The sequence below is a fragment of the Hyalella azteca genome, unplaced genomic scaffold (assembly GCF_000764305.2).
Source record: "Hyalella azteca isolate HAZT.00-mixed unplaced genomic scaffold, Hazt_2.0.2 contig6336, whole genome shotgun sequence".
In the NCBI taxonomy this organism is placed as follows: domain Eukaryota; kingdom Metazoa; phylum Arthropoda; class Malacostraca; order Amphipoda; family Hyalellidae; genus Hyalella; species Hyalella azteca.
The window spans coordinates 209,471-232,593 of NW_025936499.1; the positions used below are offsets into that span (position 1 = coordinate 209,471).

At 38.8% G+C, this 23,123-nt stretch overlaps 2 protein-coding genes across 2 annotated transcripts; one reads left to right on the forward strand and one right to left on the reverse strand.

Annotated features, from left to right (window-relative positions):
- Positions 1-630: 630 nt before the first annotated feature.
- LOC108673478 (endoglucanase E-4) lies at positions 631-14,181 on the reverse strand. The gene is made up of 13 exons (XM_018161317.2): positions 14,139-14,181; positions 13,582-13,658; positions 12,975-13,116; positions 11,544-11,639; positions 10,141-10,229; positions 9,568-9,661; positions 9,214-9,272; positions 8,278-8,396; positions 7,251-7,419; positions 2,588-2,749; positions 2,026-2,165; positions 1,681-1,786; positions 631-1,101 (listed from the first exon to the last, which is right to left on the reverse strand). The coding sequence occupies exons 1-13, from the start codon at positions 14,179-14,181 to the stop codon at positions 988-990; spliced, it is 1,410 nt and encodes a 469-aa protein (XP_018016806.1). The 3' UTR covers positions 631-987.
- A 2,674-nt stretch (positions 14,182-16,855) lies between these two features.
- LOC108673483 (chitinase-3-like protein 1) lies at positions 16,856-22,219 on the forward strand. Its single transcript, XM_018161323.2, has 9 exons — positions 16,856-16,933; positions 17,765-18,051; positions 18,538-18,669; positions 19,157-19,378; positions 19,662-19,877; positions 20,280-20,411; positions 21,012-21,179; positions 21,621-21,725; positions 21,998-22,219. Exons 1-9 carry the CDS (start codon positions 16,882-16,884, stop codon positions 22,133-22,135), a joined length of 1,452 nt encoding a protein of 483 aa, XP_018016812.1. The 5' UTR covers positions 16,856-16,881; the 3' UTR covers positions 22,136-22,219.
- The last annotated feature ends 904 nt before the right edge of the window (positions 22,220-23,123 follow it).

Genomic DNA, 23,123 nt, shown 5'->3' on the forward strand with positions numbered 1-23,123 from the left:
AACAAAATTTATATGCGATTTTTGTAAAGGTTTCATTGTGCTTTTCGTGTTAGTTTCTGTTACTCAAATTCATTTCACGACATTTGACTGTCGCAATTGTTGGAGTTTTAGTTTTCACGCAATCAATTTAGCCTTCTCTTGTAACTTCAATATGATATGCTACCGAAAATGTATGAGTGATAAATTGAACCTGTGACAAAAATCTTGTTATTAAAGCTCGCTATTAAGTTTCACTTGTCGTTAATATATGATAATCATGAGCCGTTGTCACCAGAACTTATTGTCCGCCGGAACGTAACAATTAATTATTAAGATGCATGACCGCAATGGAGCACCTGGGAGCAATAGGTTCGTTTTGACAAGTCGGCATTAAACCTAATGAGAATGGCGGTTTAAATAAACGTTGACGTATTTGCGCTTAGGAACACACGCAAACTAATTTTTGAACATCGACTCACTGACTCATATTCAGCGAATTTAACGGTGACACCAATTAAAAGCGTTAGCAGAACATTAAACTAACTGTACAAACGACCCAGTTATGAAGTTAAATCACAAGATAAACTTCTTATAAGCTTTCTTACGTTTTTCCAGAATAGTGGAAGTAAAACAAGTCTCTGTTATTGCAAGTTTACATCAAAACAAATTTTATTCGTTATAAATGTGTGGGATCAAGTTTAAGGTGAAAAAAGCATTTCAGTGCGGCACCGAAGAGAAGTCAAAGTTTTCGTGTCAAAATTAATAATATTGTTTTGACAGAATTTGAAGATTTGTTCAGAATCCTCTAGATTATAACTATATTAGCAAAAACGGTTGTAATTTGATACTATTAGTAAAATTCTGCTGCTGCATCAAATTTCAAGTAAACATCGACACTAGCATATTCCCAATGCCTACAACACAAAAACTTTAATTACAGTTGAAACCCATAAAACATGAAAACATTTTTCGTCTCCATTTAAATCAGTCAGTTTAACTGATATAACATCAGCCCTGGGCGAGGGAGATGAGGGCAGCGAGGGAGGCCGTGAGGCCCGTGTTGTAACCCACCGCGACCTCGTTGTGGACGTAGTCGCTGCGCTCGTCCGTGTAGCCGTCGCTCTGCAACACGAGAACACCAGCTGGTCATATGTGGCGGCAACAAAATATGAGCTCCAAACAATATCGTCTTAAGAAATAAGCAATTTAATTTCTTCGGATATTTATAAAAATTTGTCACAATCCTCTCCGAGCAAGAAATAACGAATTAAAATAAGACAAGTTTCTCGCGCTTTGAGATCAATCGCTCTAATTAATATCAACTCCTGCTTGGTATGGTAGACAATGACAACCGATGGTAGGGTCCGCCTGATGAGAGTCTATAGTAGCAGCATTATAGCCCATATAATAAGGACCCTGGAGTGAGCAACCGTATCGAGTCTACTCGTCTACTAAGTTCCGGACGAGTCACCTCGCAGCATTCGGTCCCATGTCCCACGCCATCACACTCACACTATAGTACTATAATGAAGGTTAAAAATCTTACCGAATACCATTCACCAACTGAAACACACTGCATGGACAAGCGTGAAACTAATCCAATTTGCTGTCCGACTCAGATGAGATATCCTGAGAAATTCGAGGATTGAATTACGAAACATGAAAAAATTAGGCTACTCGATCTACTACTCCCTTCTTCACCATGTCAGGTCCTCCCACTAGGGCGCCGTAGAGAAGTTGAGGGTTTGGCCCAGGCTGGTTCAAGGCCCAACCGTCGTCGCAAACTTCAGGCAAGTTAGGGCACGAGCTGTTCAAATAGAAATTATTTAAGCCGCATACAACTTAAAAACACGTCTCATGTGGTAGTTGGTATGAATTTTTAGGATACAGCAAGAAAACACCATTACTCCAAAACACATTTCAGAAATTTCAGCAAAAGCTAAATTGAGACAGGAGATTAACAACTGTCAGGATAGGCTATTAACTAAATACTTGTATATAGGCTGTCAATAATTAGCATGTTGGTAATGCGGGATATTCAGCCACCTGCCCCTGTGGTGAGGCCTTAGCGGGTAATTGTCGCCGTAACCGATGAGGTATGATCGGCCGGAGGACCCAAGCGCGTAGTTGATCTGTTGCTCGGCCCACGCCCTGTTGACTTCAGGCTCAATTCCGAGGTCAGCGGCCTGTCAGAGTAGTATTTTGATCAGATTATTTGCATTATTTTAGAAAAATTTTTATTTTGTGTAAGAAAATTTTGATGCAATTTACATTTTTATGTTACATCCACGCAAATCTACAGATATTCCCTGCAAAAACTTCGATATCTCATAAATCAGTTCGCGCTCACAGGAATCATTTGTATTAGTTCACAACATGAAATTGTTGATGGTCATTAAAACCATACCAAAAGCTTTAACAATTTTGTGTAAAATACATCCATCACCGTAATCATTTTCGATCCCTTCAGATAATTCACTTGGTGATTCGCTGTAAAATATACACAATCGTGTCGCAAGTCAAAACCTGGCACTGGTCTGTGGTCAAATAATAATTTACTTGATAAAAGACCTGATTTTCACTATGATTCTTCTTAGACTCTGCATGCCTTTAGTGCGATGAAGGCGGTATGCGTGGCGCCAACAAGAGACCCCCACTGGCTGAGGTAGAGCATGCCTCCCGGTGTGTGCGGCATGTTGCGGTACGCCCTCAGCGTCTCCGTCAGGACTTGCACGTACTCCTCGTCACCAAAGAGTTCCACGAACAAAACCTAGCAGCAGAGTTATTACGATGATAAATCCATGAACGCTGTAAGAAAATTTGGATGGGATTGAGCGCGTGAAATTTCGTCTCGTATTCAAGCACGACGTTAAGGATCTCACTCATGTATTTTCAAACTCGGAACTCACCGAAACCATTTTCCTGTTTGTAAAATACTTTTTATTTCAAAGTTGTTCATCAGTCGCATCATTAAATAAAGAGTAGAAAAAAATACACAGTATTAACGAGAGAAATGGCTCATTACTTATGATACACATGACTTTAAGGAAATTGTCATCCCTGTTTCTAGTTTTTTCGTAATTATCCCAAAATTTATATTCCGATTTCGCCCGAAACAATCTCGTCACCCTAGGGTTAGTGGTGAATCGGACTTGAATCGGCCGCCTACTAAATTCAGCCCCAAAATATTAACAACTTTGGGTAGTTCCATGAAAAAAACATAGGATCGAATGACATCCTAAACTTACGGCTGGCCACACGTACGAATTTATAAACACTCGTGCATTGCGTATACGTCAACGTGTTTGCTTTGAGTTATTTTCAATACTCTGGCATTGAGTGTGTTGTTCACGCGAACATTACTTTATTTGTAACACGCGTGCAATGCGTGGGCGTCATCACACGATCAGAGCGTGTGTTCAGAAAATATTCAGGTGTTACCTTCAACACATCTATCCGGACGCGGGGCGAGTGGTGAAGAACCAAGTCCTCAGAAATTGGACAAAAGATCGAAGAAGATCTTCAACACACTTGCGTTTCGTGTCCGTCAACAGGCGATCATCGCGTGCGTTTAGCAAAATAAGTCGACACTGCGTTAACTTCAACAACACGTTTGCTTTCAGTTTACGTCAACACACTTCGGTATGTGACCGTCAACTCACGTGCATTGCGTTGTTATCAACACGCTTGCGTTACGCTTGTGTTAACAAGCTTGCGATATACCAGTATGTGCATGAACACACGTGCATAGCAAGTACGGCAGCAGGCGGACGTTGAATGTTCAGAAAAAAATGCTTGCATTGATTAATCCTCAACACGCTCGTAATGAGTTTATGGCATATGCTTGCTCTGTGAACATGGCGACAGGCTCGCGCTCAATGTCCTTAACACCAACGTTCCAGTCTTAAATGCAAAAACAACCTTCATTATACTCTCAATTGAAAGATAGGGTTTTTTAACTAGCCCGCCTTCAAGCAATAACGGAGACGTTCATGTTGAGTCGTTGCTTCAATTGTGTATAGTGTCACGTGTCTATAGATGATGATTGATAAACGCGTCTCATTTCAATCAAGTAATCTTATCCGTCGTGAATAGTGGGGTTTACTATTTGGAAACAATTCTGTTCTAAAGCAAGAAATTGTTATTTCTAAACACATTTTGCGACGCGAATTTATTACAAGTGCCGGTCATTGCTTTTAAAAGTAGTTTTTGCTAGAATATATGTACTGATCACCACCATTCAATAACACACAATTGAGCTTTCAAGATTCTGGCAGCGATAGAAATTTTTAATTTGGGATATATTTTGCTAGAGCATGTTATTTATTTCCGCTGCATGGTTTAATATGCTCTAGGCTCTAATTTTTAATTCACCATGACAGATGAATCTATTTAAGGAACCAAAAGTTCCACAAATTAAGTATAGGTTAGGTTATGGATCGGCAGCGGGCAGTTGTTGTTGTTGTTGTTCGCCCTCCCCGTCCCGCGACAAGTGCGGGACTGGGCCTACACCCATTTCTGTGGCCAGCCCAACCTCTCTCCCCAGCGCGCTAACAGCCCCGCCGCCTCGATGGGAGAGTCTCACAAAACCAGGGGCGACAAGGGCGTGACCAGTTCCGAGCAGCCAAACAGGTGGCAGGTGTTGTGTTCATGTCTGAGACAGAGTGGACCAAGAGGGGACGGATGTGTGGCTGGATCTATCTTGTGTAGGTATTGGTGTAGTAGGGGGGACTTGTTTGTACGGAGTTGTGCTAGTGCTCGGCGTGTGTGCCTGGGTAATTGGGTTTCTGAAGAGTCTATGGCTGGTGCTGGTGCCGAGAGTACAGCATTGTTTGGTAGATTGTCTAGTAGTTAGTTGTGATTGTAGTGTGTATTTGTTTCTTGCATCTATTTAGTGTTTCTGTTGTGGCTTGGTCTGGTTCTATGAGTATGTTAGTGGTATAGTTTCTGTTTGTGAAAACTGTTTGTTTCATAAGTCTGGGTGGGTTGTAAGGTTGAGTGTGAGTGTGAATTGGGTGGGTTGGTGCTTGAGCTTTTAGTCTGAGTTGGGATGCATGGAGTCTGAGGTGCTGGTCTATTGGAAGCGTTTTTGTTTCTGTGTGTAGGTGGCTTTGGTTAGTATCAGCTGTACAACCTGTTGCAATGCGGAGTGCTGTGTTTTGGATTGTTTGTAGTTTGTTTGTGTGAGTTTGTGCTAAGCTAGGGCTAGTTCATCTATTTTGTTTGATAGTGTGTTTATGTTTATTTGAAGAACTTTAAGGGTGTTTCGGCTGTTTCCTCTGTTTTTTGGTTGTAGTTGTGGTTTGTTTTGGTTTTGGTTTGGAGGGTTTGGTAGAACTAATGACTGTGGTTGTTGAGTGGGTCTTTGGGGTGGTAATGCTGAGTTGTGTTGCTGGGGTAAGTTTTGTTGAATATGTGGGTTTATGGTAATTGGGGGTGCTGTGTGAAGACTGCAGGTCCAGTTGTTATTGTAGTCTGCTGTTTTGATTGTGGTGCATTTTTCATGAACCCAGTGTAGTGATTGTGAATTACATCGGAAGGACGTCTGTGTCTTAGTGATTCGGCGGCCACAGATCTGATACACCCACACCGGTCCCGGGTTAGCTTCAACATCCCCCGGTCTCAGCAGCAACACCGCCAGCAACACACGGGGGTCCGTGCGCCGGCCCGGCCAAAAAACAGGCTTTGGGCCTCCCTTTCGGGAGGCGGGGATTTGGTGATTGCCGATTTGGTCCCATGATGGGACGCACTCCAACCGCACGCAGGCCGGCAACATTTGGAGCGCTGCGGGCTGTCTTCATTAGCGGTCGGCAGCCCGCTTGAAATTCCATTAAGGCTGCTAACCGGATTCTTTAGTTATTTAGTGACCGGTTTTCTGTAATTATGTACTTTATCCCGTTGTATCGTCAGGTTTGTGACCGGAGTGAAATCGAAGTACTGGGCCATTTTTCATTGAAAAATTATTGCAGAATAGATTTATTAAATTTGTATCCAGCATGGCGGCAGCCTTATAAAGGCTGCTAATTCCAAGAAGAATTTCATCGATGGTAATGGTTTTATTTTTTTTAGCTTCTGTAGGCAGAATTTTTAGACCCATGCCAAACAGTTTGCGAGACGATAATTTCTAGCGACGTATTCTGAAAAGGCGAGACATTAGCAATTCATTCTGAATGTAACGTGTGAATGCCGGAGGAGATAGGAATGCATGCGGGCCGCGCCTTGAATGGATTTACCGCGAACAATTCAAAATATTTTCACTCTTCCATCGATGTACCCTGGAGATGAAAAAAATTAGCTACCATATTTGATAGCTAATTTGAAATTGCTATTAATTGACCACGCCATTTTGAAATTGTCATTAATTGCAAGTCAAGCCCATGCTTAAAATAGGCTTTTAAGTTCATTCTAGGCTGTGCTTGTGAATATCGTGGGAGAACACGAAGGACTGATTATTGCTGAAGAATGCTTTGTGCTGGGGAAAAGAGAAATGAATGGTATTGGTAGAAGTGACAGAATATTTGAGATAGGTGAATGTGAAAGAAGGTTTGGAGTTGGTTAATGTTGAAGATAGTTTCACTCTGGTATATGTTGGAGAATGTTGAGCGCTAGTGAATGCTGAAGCGCTGCTGAATGTTGGTGGACGCACAGTGCTGTTAAATGAGGAAGAATGTTGAATGATGGTTAGTTTGATAAAATGTTGCGTACTGTTCAAGTAATTTTTTTTCAAGTGTAACGAAGCTGATGATATAACAAACACGTGCAAACAATTTGTTTGCAACTTTTTAAGTCATCATATATAATATTATTACTGGTACAAAATACTGTCGAGATTAAAAAGACATTTATTCGCCTACTGCATTCTTCTAAATACTCTTTTTAATATTAATTTTTAGAACAGGGATAAGCAAAACGCAACGTAGGTAATGAAATGTCCCTCCCTGCCTCCAAATAGGGGGGGCAGGAGGGGGTGTTTTTAAGCCCGACTTGTGAGATTCTGCCGTCCTCGCCCAGGAAGGTATCAGGTGCCTCCGTCACTCACGACTGCAAGAGAATATGCCGGATGCCGGACTCTAATTAGGTGCTAATTGTACCTGCCGAAAAATAACGGAATGCGGACATAGAGCCGCTGGTTCACGTGCTAGGCTTGTCAACTTGTGTCATCCATGCGCCAGAAGCTGCCAGGTAAGTTTTTTCGTTGAAGCCGAAATTGGTATAAGTGTAATTAATATAATTGCAACGTAAGCTTCCAATATACAAGCGCATATCTGCACCTGATCTCCGGCGTTCTTGTTATCACTTCCGAAGCCTTCAGTGCCGCGCGTTGCCGTATTGAACTCCGCCCAGAACTCTTTGGCCTTGTCAGCGTAGAACTGCTCCCCGGTTACCTTGTACAGCCAACAGGCTGACCACACCAGGTCGTCTCCGTAACCACTCCATGACCTGGCAGATGAGGAATCAGGTAGTTATAGCGCACTGCACAGAAAGGTCTGAAGACGATCACGGAATGTGTATTGGTAGTATCCAGTAAGTCGTCGTTAATCTGTTACAAAAGAAGCGTCGACTGAATAATCAACTTCAGAATCAGTTTGTCGTAAGCGATACCCAAAAATCGATTCATAACGTTATAAATTTGCAAATTTTGAGGACCCAGTGTCCTGTTTGTTAATTGTTTTAGAGTAGTCAAAATCGCGCAAAATACGCAAAAAGGAGTAGTTGAGTCTGGAGAGACTGTTACACCAATTAAATTACGATACAGATAGTGAAAAACTATCGGCAGTGAAACTGGGATCACGGTTGTTAACTTTACATTACAAGCTCAAGCCTGGTCTCACATGCATGCTTAATTATTGTAAATATACTGCTTAAATAAAACAAATTTTTGCAGCGAATTAATAATATTTTTGATTTGATTCATGTTGAAAATGGTTCGTTGCTTGCGTTGCGTTTCACAATTGTATATGCATGCAGAATAAATATTTTCAGGTCAGCCACATCACTTCAAAGCATACGCATAGATTTCGATAGGAAGCAATTTATTTATGTTTTTATTATTTTAGATAAAAAATTCTGTTCTCACTGAGCTTAAGCTTTGTCTGTTAATGGCTGCATTTTTTGGTGGTTCTACTTTGACACATCAAATTTGAATCGTACTGATCGTAAAGTAAATTATCTTCCTCTCAATTATACAAAATAATAATTAACCTTTACTCCGGACAGTTACTTCGGTATGAGCTACGAATTAAAAAAAACTATATGCATATTATTAATACTGTTAATTATATGACATTCATTTGTTACTTATAGAAGTCCACTGCATTGGGGATGGACTCGTGATACATCGCCCGGTACTGGTCGGCGAAATCGAAGAGCTCTCGCGCCCTCCTCACCAGGTCGTCGGCTAAGGCTGGGTCAGATTCCTGATGACATGGGTTACATTCATTGTAAATATGGCTCGCCGACTGCTGCCATATCCGATACTTCAATAAACAAGATTTGCCGAATTAGTGACGTTCGTTTGGCAATCGTGATAGAGGGGATTGAGTAACTATTGAATTTACATGGTTTAATTTACTGGCCACATTCTTTACAGTGCGTCAGCAATTTAGCTGTATTACATTGGTATGTTGTACAGGAAGTCATCAAGAAACATCCAACCGCGGTGAAACGTCACAAATATCCCATATTTCCAAAATCTAAAATAGTTCATCACCAAAAAGGGGCAGAACGACACAAATGACCCGATTGCATAGCAAAGCGACAAAAGAATCCTAAGGGATATGAGAAAAGCCGCGTAAGAGAACACACTGAAAAACACTGCTAATTGAACGAGATGTTGGCCACCATGAGTGATGGAGAAGAAAAATATGAAGTATTCTGCCTACTGCCATTGAATTTGAACCCTGTACTCGTGCCTGCAGTCAGACACCGCGGGTTCTCTGACGGGACGCTCAGGGACAATGCCTCTTGGAACGCGAAATCCCGTAAAACTTAGAGGATCGTACACTCGTCAGATGACCCGCACGATAGGTAGTTTTTGACGAACGAAACCATTTGTTTCTTTATAAAGTTAAGTAAGTTTTCATATTTAAGCTAAAAACAAATTTCTCAATAATAATGTCTGGGATATTGTTATCCCATCCCCCAACTCTAGAATTATACTCATAAACTTATCAAGGCCATCAATAAAAACAAATTTCGTGTTCTAATTTTGCGTTACTTTAGTTTCGTACTCACTCTAAACACTAAAGATGCAGCAGCGAAACCCGCGGCTGTTTCTCCTGCAAGTTCAGATCCTGGACGATGGGACAGAGGTGAGTATAGAAATGTCTTATTCCAACATTAAACATCGTAATTGTTCATAGCCCAGTGATGAATTCCGAGCAAAAAATTCTCTGAACATCACACTTTTACACGAATTTTTTCATTAATAATATGTAAAGTATAATTTGTCCGAAAAGTATCCTCCATGCTCCATTTCAAATTCAATTCAAATTAGTTAAATATGATTGGGGATGAACTATATTTGGTTTAACTTATGCCTTGCTTTTCACCTGAGTCTTTGCATGAACTTGAACATTTTTCACGTACCTGGAGCAGTTGTGTCAATTTTCCACGACGGTCGCTCCATGGGCATTTCCTCTGGTCTGCCCCACCACGCGTGGTCCAGATAACCATCTCCAACCTGCCAATCATTTCACAATGATTAAATTCTATCGCAAAAGCACAATATAGCCTCTTTTGACGAGGTCGCTAATCCTTATTTTGATGAGGTCGCTATACCTTACCCAATGAGTCCAAATAATATTGAAAACTTTTTAGTTTTTCTGTCAAACCAACTCTCATGCAGTTATGGGATTGAAAATGGTAATGACAGTTCATGTTTGTTACTCGAGCTTCTCAAGGCAAATTAGTCCAGCTGGTGCTAAGGTCAATAAAGGCTAAGAGGAATATCGGAGTAACACCAATGGGAGCGCAGCCCTACACCACAAATTTAGCTCATAAACAAGCTATACTGCGTCCCTCACCAATTACACGAAGGATAATAACTGAATAGTCAACTGATGCCGCGTGAAGATGCTCGACTATATTTATTTATTGTCTATTCGTTTTGCCAATGCGTTTGAAAATATTTTCATGAATATGAAGTGCCATACAACTTACTTGGCCCCACAAAGTATTGCTTTCGCTGTGACATTTCAAGAAGTAGTCAACTGTCCATTTGATTGCAGCCTCTGCGTGCGCCACCTGTCCTGTAGTGGATATTGCACAAATTCGAATCAATCGAAGTTGGATTTGATGAAAACATTTACGATGGAAAACATTTATGAGTGAAGAAGGGCTGGCCTGTAGCTAATGAGCGCCGATTATGCAAGTTTTATTTTCATTAAATGGATTCAATTTTATCGACCATCATACCAGTCACGTCGCTCATCGACCGGTGAACTCAAGCGTGCACAATACATGGTGATTCATGGAAACTTCCCGATTTGAAAGCTCAATAAAAAATTACTAGTAAAGATATCATTATGATGTTAAGTTTATTGAAAAATACACTTGAATTTTTCTATCACTTATTTTCAAAGATGACATCGGACAAATGACAGCCCTATTGTCAATGCATTCTTATATCTTTTTTGAAATTCTGTTCAATTCGCTGAAGCATATTGATGGGTATGTTGGCGATGGCTTGGCGTATGTTGTTCATCAAATGAGGTAGTCATTTTGTAAATAACTGATTTAAGATAACCACATGAAAAATCACACGGAGCCAAATCGAGGGATCAGGCCGGCCAAAGAAGATTACCTCTGAAGGAGATAAGGCACTCTGCAAAATGTTGTCTCACAAGTTCTCAAGAAACGCTTCACATGCATTTCGGCAAGCAATAAAATCGTTTTCGCTAAGTTCTTGTGCCACAGACAATTTGTGCGAATAAAATTGCTGTTGTTTGTGAAGTATTCGTACCACACTGCTATTCGAATTCCTCAGAATAGCAGCGTTTTTACGTGCTGAACGGTGTGGTCCGTGTGGAGAACGCAGAAACGTTTTCCTAACTCTCTCCGCGTTTTCGGGTGTTGTGGCAGTCTGCTGACCTCAAGACCCTCTTGCATATATACTCCCACTCACCCTAAATGTGTTCACCGATGTAACAATCGACTTCCGATCAGGAACCCGACCTGATGAATGAATACGGGACCGAATACGGAATGCTCGTTGTGAAGCGATAATGGAACGGCCATTAGAAAAGTACGCCTCCACAGCAAACGCATGCTGCTCACTTGTCCACTGCATAGTAGCAGCTGACTAGGCGGGACACAAAACTTCATGAGCTTACCTTTCATATGAAATACTCTCAAATCTTTTTCTACAACATCTGGCTACTTGGCGCGAAATACAAAACAGGAAGTAAATAATGAAGACATATTTCATAATTCTCCGTAAAGATACCCTCTGTCAACGACCTGTGTGAAATAGTTCGACACAGACCCCATTTTCTCATTCATTTCGAACGAATTGGATTTTTCTACTTCAGCAGGATATGTTGTTTTGAAAGTTTTTTAATCACCGGCAGCCTCGTAGCCCTCCCTGTAGGACAGAAGCCCCCACGACAAGGCGGTCATCACGAACGCCATCGGGAAGTTGAACTTGACGTGGTCGCCCGCTGTGGTCAGACAATGCATTAGGTAAGACTATAGTATCTCACAGTTATACTAATATTATTATAACTGATGTTTCATTATTAGCTCAATAGGCGGTTGAGCTCCGGCTAATCTCAGAGATAATTCAGCTATTTATACTACCTATTTATGCAAATAATTCTTGATAAATACTTAAGCTGCATGAAGTATCTATAGTTTAAGGTTTGCAAATGTACAGCAGAACATAACTATATAACAGAAGAAGCAATTTCGTAATATGTTCTGATCCAGCGCTGTGCGAGATACACTAGCTACTCAACTTTTTCTAATGTCATTCATTCCTGTAGCTCTATATACAGGGTGCGGCGCGGGAACTTACTTATTTGAATTGCGCGCCACGTGGCGGCCATTAGTCCTAGGAAGGTGGCGCCATGCGCAATATGGTGCGCGGGCTATGAAGTTTTTCGTCCACTCAGTTCAGTTGCGACCATGCAGTGGTCGAGAGAGGAGCGCGCGTTTTTAAAAGAGTAAGTTCCCACGCCGCACCCTGTACTTCGGTCTCGATTACTCTATATATATTAAATGAAATGAATTTACTGGAATATGATTGGAATGTTACAACGCGATTAATAATATTAGCATGATCAAAACCCAATTATAATTGTGGAATAATTGCAATAGCGCCAGAATACAGTCAGAATATGACACGCGTAACATCCACTGTCCTAACTTGAATCGTATTTATGTAGTCTTGAGCTCACGAGTACAGAAGAACGCGTATTTTTCAAGTTACGGACCATCATAATATCGTAATACGGATAATATTTTACTCATCAGCATAAAATCATTGTATAAAATATCTAAATCACCGTCATAACACCCTAATATACAATAGTTACTGACATCATAATATCATAATATATAATAGTTACTGACCATCATAATATATAATAGTTACAGACCATCATAATATCATAATATATAATAGTTACTGACCATCATAATATACAATAGTTACTGACCATAATAATATTATAATATACAATAGTTACTGACCATCATAATATCATAACGTAATATATAATAGTTACTGACCATCATAATATCATAACGTAATATATAAGTTACTGACCATCATAATAGTTACCGACCATCATAACATCCTAATATACAATAGTTACTGACCATCATTCTATCATAAAATACAATAGTTACCGACCATCATACTATCATAATGTACAATAGTTACTGACCATCATACTATCATAATATACAATAGTTACTGACCATCATAATATCATAACGTAATATATAAGTTACTGACCATCATAACATCATAATCTATAACAGTTACTGACCATCATAATATCCTCCTGTGAGGTCTATGCCGTTGTCCAGGCCGTCAGAAAGTGCTGAGTCATGGCGCCACGTGACGCGTTGGTCTGGCGGCAGGGCGCCTGACCGCTGCGCTTCGTAGAACAAGAAGCTCATGCACAGCGCCTGTCGTCAAGATTTCATCAATAATTCCTTTATAAATTAATCCATAAATCCAATTTGTTTACAGGCATGTTGAATTTCATTATATATTTGAGTGCAGGCATTTATGCAATATTCCAAACTTGTAAAGCAGATCGAAAATAAAAAATATGAAATCCTGTCTGAGTCAATACTTTTTAGGTAAAAAAATCTATTGAGATTCTGTATCTTAAATTTGATGTACATCTGTCAATGTATCTTACGAGTGATTTGAGCCTCAATAAATCTGTGTTGATATCATCTGAGAATAACCAACCTATTGAAGTTAAATTGCAATCATTGAACTATTTCGAACTAATTTTACGATATAATCGTATTGGAGGGGAATTTCTAGCTGTGCTTAATGAATTTCCAATTTCCATCATTTCATCCCAAATACTAAGACTAAATTAATTCAGGTAGGTTATGTATTTTCTAATATTTATTGACCTCCTTGTAGTCGTAGCGTCCGCCGTCCGCTGATGGAGGACAGCCTGGACCAGCGGCCTCCACCACCACGCCTGCTCCTGAGGGTATGTACATACGTGAGTGACACAATTGAATTTATTCAGAATAAATTAGAAAATATCGAATAATGACACACGAACACCTAGGAGACGTTTGTAATTTTAATCCCACTGGATAATTTTTCGAACACACAAAATAGTACTGCACATGAAAAATTTTCCGAGCTCAAAAATATTTGTCAAACTGTTCATTATCATTAATCTAAGGTACAAGGATTCTTCGGCAATTTTTTGAGCTTATCAATTCTAAATTCTATTGAGGAATAACAGTTTGCGCAATAATTCACATACTACTCAAATTATTCAACCGAACTCGATCGTAACTTTTGTTGCCTAAAAACGTTTACATTTCTATTCATTTCACGTTTTTCTCAAAACTATCCAATTTTTTTCTAAAACAAGAAATCGTTTGCAAAAACTGCAGAAGTTTCGCCAGTTTCACTCAAAGCCTAGTTTGATGTATTATCTTGTCTCTTTTACCTGCACACGTGAGCAGCACAACGACAGTCACGTGTCTCATCATCGTTGCAGATATCAATGGCGATATAAAATAACAGGACTGCTTATCTACCACAGAATAATCAGCAACCAAGCCGGCGCACACAAAAATTCTTGTGCCTTTTTTCAGTAACATTTTTTTACTTTTATTTTTGAGGGAAGGTTACAGAAGCAAATATAACAACGGTGTTGTTCAGTACTACAGAACTGATCTTAAAACGAATAATTATTTGAATATCTCAATCTTTGATGACCTCTGTTCTATTTCCAGAAAACATGAACATAACAAAAAAATCGTTCGCTCTATAAATTCATTTAATGAACGACTAATATAATATCGTTCTGTAAATTCATGAAATGAATTTACAGAGTAAATTTATTCTTGACCTCAAAACGCGAATGGTTGGAAAAATTCACCATCATCGCAAAATGCATCATCATTTGATGAATTTTCCGAACAAAATTTTGACGTAAAATTATATGCTCAAAAATATTCCTGATTGTTATCTCTAAGTTAAGGGGCTGTACCGTGAAAAACATAAATCATGTTCAATAGAAAACTGAAGAAAACATCTTTTAGGCGGTCAATTAAAAGTAGTTCTACTGTTTGGATTACATAATATAATAATATAATATAGCGGTTTCAGCGTTTATTAGGCTGGAGGCCTGTCGCCGATTCTTAACGGAGGCCTGTCGTTCGCTTGTTGCGGGCTTGAACTCGCAACTCACTGCTTCAAATTTTCTTTGCTTAGCCGCCCGGCCTCCTAGCCGATTCTGACCATAAACTGGCGCACTGAGCTGGGATCAAACCCGCAACTCTCGATATCTGCTCCAATCTTGGTACTCTGAACTGTAACCACTGGGCCACCCTGCCCAGATGTTGCATTTTGCAAAAAAAAAATAATCACTGGAATGAATTATCCTATTCTACATAAATACGAACATTTCTGACATAAATAAGCGAGTAATATTATCATGCTGTGAGATAAGAAATGTTGAATTAACTTCAGAATTAAGGTACTTTGCAGGTTTCATTGAGTATTGACGAGTCACCCTAGGCAGGCTTTATTGGAAAAATGGTCGCAATCAAATTTTCACCATTTTTCACATGTAATTATGGAGTAAAAATTCGCCTATATCTTCATCTCATTGGTCGAACTTATTTTCTACACAGACGCTACAATTGTGAAAGTAAATTGTATAGCGTAAATTTGCAGGGTAATCTTTTATTTACAAAATGATTATATTAATTTTGAAAATATTCTTGCACTTACTTAACAATTATTCAAACGAATCTTAAACCAGAACTCGAAAGATACTTATATTTATGAACAATATTTGAATCTCTCGGACTCAATATGATTTTATCACCATCTTGTGGTCATTACAAGATAGTTTTGCGAAGATTTGCGGACAGATTTCATTTCTCACGTTATCGAGTGGTTCGTGGAAAACTTCAAGATAACGTCTATGCTTTGTCATTTTTGGATAACTAACATAAAGAGGACTAACATAGATATGACTAATATACCATATGCAATTATTTGTCTTTACGGTACATTTATTTTTATGAGAATTTCAGCATTCCACGAAAAGACTTATCAAGGGTTGATGAGTTGGCATTTATTTGTAACTTACCATATTCAATACCTGTTCATCAACACATATCAAACTAAATACAAAGGTATATTGCGGAAACTATGCCAGCAAGCGATTTAGATTGTAATTAAATTGGGAGTCTCAGTCTCGAGTAACTAATCAGATAATTTGATAGGTCAAGCTCTTTCTAGCGCAAATGTACCATTCAGCCTAATATTTTATTTATTTTTTTTTTCAATAAGAAATCATGATTCATTCTGAAAACACGATTGGCACACAATCAATTTGCGGCCAAACGGAGATTGGTTGTGGATATTCTCCGTAATTTAATAATTAGAGTTACGCGCCTTATTCGAATGAAGGAAGTGCGCACCACTAAATAACGCAGTGGTAGCGGCACTGAGATGAGAGGATTTAACCGTGGCTTCAAGACTTGTGAAGATCAGTTCATGTCACAGAGTTGCTGGTAGTCAGCGCTTGGTAGCTGACAAGTGGTGGTGCTTTCAGCATGACCTTGAGCTAGTGCCATTATAAGCGAACAACAGGTTACAAGGTGAATCTTAAAGTGGTTTTAAGGATATTAATTAGTTAGGATGAACACTAGTCCGCCCACAGAGCTGTCTCGAATTATTCTGTTTGGTCTTTGTCGTAGTTTATCTCTAAACTACTTAATATAAAGGCAAATTTTTGCGTCTCCCTCGGAACATTTGTATTCCTTAATTTTCATCCGCTATCTCTCAATCAAATCATCATTGAATTTAAGCTAAAATACGTCTTCTTTCTTCGAAACAGAATGACAAAAATTTAATATAAACTAGTGTACAAATTTTCTGGTGAAAAAAAAACGTTAAAAAAATGTCGGAAAAATGCTCCATCTGAAAGAAAGCTCCAGAAAATCATTTCTTGCGTCATGGTGAATGGACAGATTTTCATTCCCGTGGGACCGATGCGACCTATATTCCATATCTTAATTCCAAGAAATACGAAAAACTATTTTCTTTGCCTATTGCCTTGTGATAATATGTTTCAATGCCAACGATGATGAGAAGCTTTGCAGCGATAAGCCGGGGTGCATTTAAGGAAAGATGGGACGGCACAATTTCATGAACGCGTCGTCGCTGACACGATGAAGTACGCAGCCTTAGCAGCTCTCCTCGTTCTCACTGCCACGCTCACTGGTGAGCATTTTTTTGTTCATAGTTTAGTCCAATTATAAATTGACTGCTTACAAATACAGTGGGGGGAAATAAATATTCGTACACTTGAAAAATCGTATTTTAATGTATGTAAGTACACAAACTTGAAAAGTGAACATGTTGCATTGTTTTTTGTTGCATTGAGATTTAATTTCTTTTGATAGTATTTTTGAATACTATGCGTCTCTATACATAATTTAAATCACTTTTCCTGTTAAGTTTGTGTACTTACATACATTAAAATACGATTTTTCAAGTGTACGAATATTTATTTCCCCCTACTGTATATGTAAATTGGTCGTGTTACTGAACATTTCCTGACAGTTTTTCGAATGTGTTGTAATATTTAGTGAAACCTCCTCCGTGTCTCGTAATTTTTTTTAATTACCCTACAAAATTATTGTCCCGATTTATGAGTCTGTTCGGAAAAATTTCTCTCATTAATTAGTGTCGATATTTTGTGTAGTCCAGGATTTCCTCGAAAATAATAAATGGTCCCGATTTTTTACCTGTTTTTGATCATTAGCCATTATGTTTCCCAAACCATTATTTAAATTGTTCTATCACAAGTGTCATGATGTATTTTCAATCAGCCTAAAATGTCAACTTCTCAGTTTGCGAACATACAACTAAGTAAGACATCAGGTATCCAAGATATGACTCCGAATAATCTTCACATCAAATGTAACACTGAAAAACGATATTTCCCTTAGGTATTCAAGTTTATCTTTATACTTTGTTGCTAAACAATTTTTTCGATAAACATTTTTCTAGTTCTGAATTTTCTCAACTTCAACTCGTGATAATGTGCAGAGGGAGCCGTGGTGTGCTACTACAGCTCATGGTCCACTTACCGAGAAGGTAATGGAAAATTCGAAATTGAAGACATCGATCCATTTCTATGCACGCACGCAGTCTATGCCTTTGCTACTCTTGGAGACTTGAATAGAATTACATGGGCCGACCGTTATAACGACTTGTGCGGGGAAACTCGTAACTGCGGATACCAACGCTTCACGGCGCTCAAAAGTCTCAACCCAAACCTCAAGACACTCATCTCGATTGGTGGCTGGAATGACGGATCAATCAAATTTTCTAATGTGAGTCAGAGCTTCATTTACTTGATTTGGTGAATTGTAAGGAATGTTGATTGGTGATAAATTGGGCTAAATGCATTATATGACAAGTTATTAATTAATATTAACGCTGTCGGAAAACAGTTATCAAATTGGATATCTTTTAAGGATAGCTACGGACTATAATCGATGCGAATAAAGCCAATGCATAAACAGACAACAGAATAGTATACACTTTATGACATTGAATAAAATTGCACGTTGTTCTAAAGACATGCTTCATACATTTACTGAATAAGACATCTTCTTAGAGTAAAGAAGTGTACTGCGGAATTCGAACATTTACTTCCTAATAGATAAATCCATAAAAAAATATGTATTACTCGAATGAAGCCATGAATTTTTCACTTCAGAATTCAAAAATTCAAAATTTTCGTGTTTCGCAAACATCGTTCTTGTGTTTGTAACCGATTTTTCGAGTTGCTGACTGAATTCCCTTTTCCATTCCAGATGGCAGGTTCTGCTCTTTCACGAAGCATATTTGTCAACAGCGTCGTGAACTTCTTGGAAACTCACAACTTCGACGGCCTAGACATGGACTGGGAGTATCCAACCCTCCGAGGAGGAGTTCCCGAGGACAAGGTGAGCTATAACAAAATTCAATTTCCACTGTAGCCATTAGCCATTAGTGGTATTTTGTAAATCCCAAAACTGGTTGCAATTATTCCAACTTTCCTTTGGAGACGATGTATGTACAAAAATGCATATTAAAAGGTCAAATGGTATAATTTGATGCAGTAAATTTGTAGGAGATGATCCAAGAACTATCATCGATGTCATCTAAACGTAATATATACATGTCTGTGTTTTAGAATCATCTCCTTTAAGTAATTAATGACTAAATTTGTCTCTTTCATAGTTAGAAGCACCAGTAACTTTGATTGGGAACGCCTGAAAACCCTATATAATGAACTTTTTAATATTTTGTCTCTAGCTGTTCGATTTCCTTATTCTTTTACTTCTTCTATACTGATTATAAATTCCATTGGGAAATCCTTCGTCGTGAATATTGTTCTTATTGCAACCCCTCAATTACAAGTTTAAGTGCAGTATGACTTGTCTATAACAGGAAAACTATGCCATCCTATTGGAGGAGCTCGCAGCAGCCCTAGGCTCAGCAGGATACCTTCTCACAGCCACCGTGTCCTCAAACAAAGAAGTCATAGACGCTGCATACAATGTACCGAGGGTCTCTGCAGCTGTTGATGCCATCCATGTCATGAGTTTCGACTTCCACGGGCCCTGGGATAACGCTACTCACCACCACACTATCCTCTATCCTTATCCCGGGGTGCGTTATTTCAAAAGAATTAACCTTAGGTATACAATTAGTGAATCGAGCAAATTTGGCCATTTGCTTACTTCATTCACCGATCAAGTTTTTTGAATTTCAAAATATAAGCCATAATAAGATGAAATAGTTGCGCTTTAATATACTTCGACTTATGACTGCTATCTAATATACTGTCTCTCATCCATCAACCCCAGTATTGTCGCATAGATACATGCTGTAACATCAACGTCTCTTTGCACTTATTTTCTTAAAGTACGTTATTGCTCGTTTGTAACCTAAGGACGTAGATAACAACGCGTATCTCAACGTCGACTTCGCCATCAACTACTGGCTGGATCAAGGAGCAGCTCCTTCTAAGCTCGTGATGGGCACCGCAACCTTTGGTCGCACCTGGACGCTGGACTCTTCCTCCAACACCGGCATGAGAGCCCCCGCCTCACAGCCCGGCATTGCCGGCCCCTACACCCAGTCTCCTGGAAGTCTGGGCTACAATGAGGTTGGTTCCCTTCGGTTTTGTCTCAAGGAAAGTTTTGAAGAGTTTTAGGAGATCCAGTTGACGATTCTTTGTAAATTTCAGCCTTAGATGCAACTGGTCAGCAATTTTTTGAAAAGACACGAAAAGTGTTGGAAAAGAGGCATTCGTACATAAATTCATTCGAAATTGTGGGTGCATGAATTATTTATTCTGTTCAAAGGCTTGCTTACCTCATTTTCTTCCGTTTGCTTTGAATATTTTTTCAACATTGTAAATATATTTGTTATGAAACTACAGATCGCATTTGCATTTCCAGTGATCTATAGTTCGCTGTTAACTGACGTTTGAAACTTTTGATACCAATTTATTAAAATCTATTGGAACAATAAAAGTAAAAAATCTTAAAATACTGAATATTCACAGCTGTGTGAAAGGAACCTGAACAGCCCATGGGTGGTCGTCAACGAGCCGGACATGAATGAACCGTACGCTTACGATCTCAGCCTTGATAACATCTGGGCCAGCTTCGATGATTCTGCATCATTGGTGAACAAGGTAACAATATATACCCTGAGTCACGGTCAGAGGTAGCTTACTTGGGATTGTTTGCGACATAAAGACGGTTTAACTTCGTCATTAATCTGTAGCTTTGACATAATATTTAATTCTATATGAAAATATATACAAAATCCGTATCTATGCGAACAATTACCGGATGAGTCTAAAATTTGAGATTGTTTGCGGAGGGACTTTCTGGCTCGAAATTCTTTTGTTGTATCCTTTCTACGTGTATTATGTACTTATATATATGTCCAACAAAATTTCACAATTAAATGCAACTATTAACTTGAAAATGAATGTTGCTACATTCGAAACGGCGTTAATATATTATTATTATTTGTTAAATCTGCCTTTTGATCTACCAACGTAATCTAAAGAATTAAAGCACTATGGTAATCGGTGGCGCATTATGTACTCCAGTTTAGTCGAATCGATCTGATTGTCTGTAGTTTCTAAGCATCTCCTTTCTTTAATCAAAGATTTGTGATCCTCAGTCTTTCATGTAGTTACGTATAAGGTATGGATACCTTAGATGACAATATTTGTTACATCAATGAACGTAAGTAAAATCTTGAGAACACAATTACTTTGCAGGCGTCGTACGCCCTTGCCAAGAACTTGGCAGGCGTGGCGGCCTGGAGTATAGACACGGACGACTTCTCTGGAGCTTGTGGCTCGGGGCCTTTCCCTCTCATCCAGACCATCAAGAACACCTTTACTGGCATGAAGAGCCCCCAGCACAAACGTCTCGCTAAACCCCGCGTAAGTCTGATACTTTCGGAATAATTATAGCACCTTCGCTAACTCACTAATTGAAATTATGTAATTATAGCACTTTCGTTAATCCACTAATTGAAATTATATAATTATAGCACCTTCGCTAACTCACTAATTGAAATTGTATAATTACAGCACCTTCGCTAACTCACTAATTGAAATTATGTAATTATAGTACCTTCGTTAACTCACTAATTGAAATTATATAATTATAGTACCTTCGTTACCTCACTAATTGAAATTATGTAATTATAGCACTTTCGTTAATCCACTAAACGAAATGAATACAGCAGCATATACAGTAAATTTTGAAACTTATACTGCTATTCTTGCTGTTCTGATCTTTACTTTGAAAAACTTTATTTCATATTGAAAATGCAATTTGAAAGTGTGCATGAAAAAAGTCAGTGTTTCCTTTCCTTTCAGCTGCCTCGTTTCGTCGCCCCCAAATCGTCTGCCACTGACCACTGTCAACAACCCGGCAACAACCCTGAACCTACTGACTGCACAATTTATTACAAGTGTGATTTGGTAAGTGAACACATCCAATGCAAAGGAACATCCAATGCACCTGCTGTGAAAGGAAGTTCAATAGCTTTATTAAGTAGAAACTATTGCTCCAGCGATGGGTGAGAGATAAGACAATCAAATAATAACTTGCATTTTAATTAACGATTGATAGAGTGCATAATTTATTAACATTTATTTATCAGGAAATCAATTCAATATTAATTAGCATGCTTAGTGCCTACATTTCAAATCAGTGAATTTTATCATTATTGTCTCGTTTGGATTGTGAGCAGGAGGGAGGCGTGTACACGGAGGAGATTGGCTACTGCCCAGAAGACACGCTCTTCAACCCCAAGTCGCTCGTGTGCGACCGCCGCTTCGCCGTGTGCGCGTTTGGCGGCGACGTTTGCCCCAACGATTGCCGAGTCTGAATAATGCAGTTCCGTATTAGGGACAATTAGTCCATGCATCTTACTAGTGATTTTGAGTTCTAAATTATAATGATTCATCTGCTTTATCTTATTGTCATTTCATTCCTGAATTTGTTTCCTTTTTTAATGGATTTATTTCTACCATATATAGAAACTAGATAATATCATCAACAAAGATATACCATGCCTGTATGTCTGTATGAAATCTTCACTATATAAGGACAAATTTGATTTACGAAATAACATTTTATCTTAGAGAGATGATATAAGAGAATCCGCCGGTACTTAATTATTTCCGTACGAAAGAAAAACTCTAGTTTGCACCCCCGGGAGCCATTCTGCATTGAATCAACAATTAATCGTCGCAATTGCATTCCGATCACTCGCAGGATGCAATGGCATTAAAGTATGAGCAATCAATTATGTTAATATGAAGGCACGCTTACAAATAGATCATAGCTCAGACATGCCAAGCTCATTTTAAAGCTTTGTCATTGTAGAAGAAATGTAATGACGTATAAATTCATGTAAGGGTAAAATTAGGAACATACTCGAACTATTTAAATGTGGCAGAAGAGTTTCATGGTATGAGCGGTAGACTCTACAGTCCATTTGATGATGACGAGGCATAATGAATATTTTTCGCGGCGAGCTGTGGATCGTGGTACGGACGTGGATGTTCTTCTAGAAGAATCAGAATCTATCTAGAAATCTGAGAAAAATTTAACTGATTATCGGCAGAATAGACCTGAAGTAATACCTCACTTCCAGTTAAAAAAAAAATCATCAATCGTTTCACAAACTTGATCTAGTAGCTCATATGTATAGTACTGGTTCTTGTCTCATCATCGTCCCAATGGAAGTTAACAATGGCTAACAGGAATCAGGGATTTTCCACATATTAATAATGGTCTAGCAGGCTAATCTAAACCATCGGATTTATTCCCGAACTGATGAAAAGGATCTGAAGCTTTTCGTGATTTATTTT

Excerpts from the sequence above, each read along its gene's own strand:
- LOC108673483 (XM_018161323.2), top strand. The coding sequence starts at position 16,882 with ATGAAGTACGCAGCCTTAGCAGCTCTCCTCGTTCTCACTGCCACGCTC. Across the intron at positions 18,052-18,537 it reads GATCAATCAAATTTTCTAAT|ATGGCAGGTTCTGCTCTTTC; the intron begins GTGAGTCAGAGC and ends TTTCCATTCCAG. Across the intron at positions 21,180-21,620 it reads AACGTCTCGCTAAACCCCGC|CTGCCTCGTTTCGTCGCCCC; the intron begins GTAAGTCTGATA and ends CTTTCCTTTCAG.
- LOC108673478 (XM_018161317.2), bottom strand. The coding sequence starts at position 14,181 with ATGATGAGACACGTGACTGTCGTTGTGCTGCTCACGTGTGCAG. Across the intron at positions 10,230-11,543 it reads GGAGGGCTACGAGGCTGCCG|GACAGGTGGCGCACGCAGAG; the intron begins GTGATTAAAAAA and ends TATCCACTACAG. Across the intron at positions 7,420-8,277 it reads AATGCAGTGGACTTCTATAA|GTCATGGAGTGGTTACGGAG; the intron begins GTAACAAATGAA and ends CTCATCTGCCAG.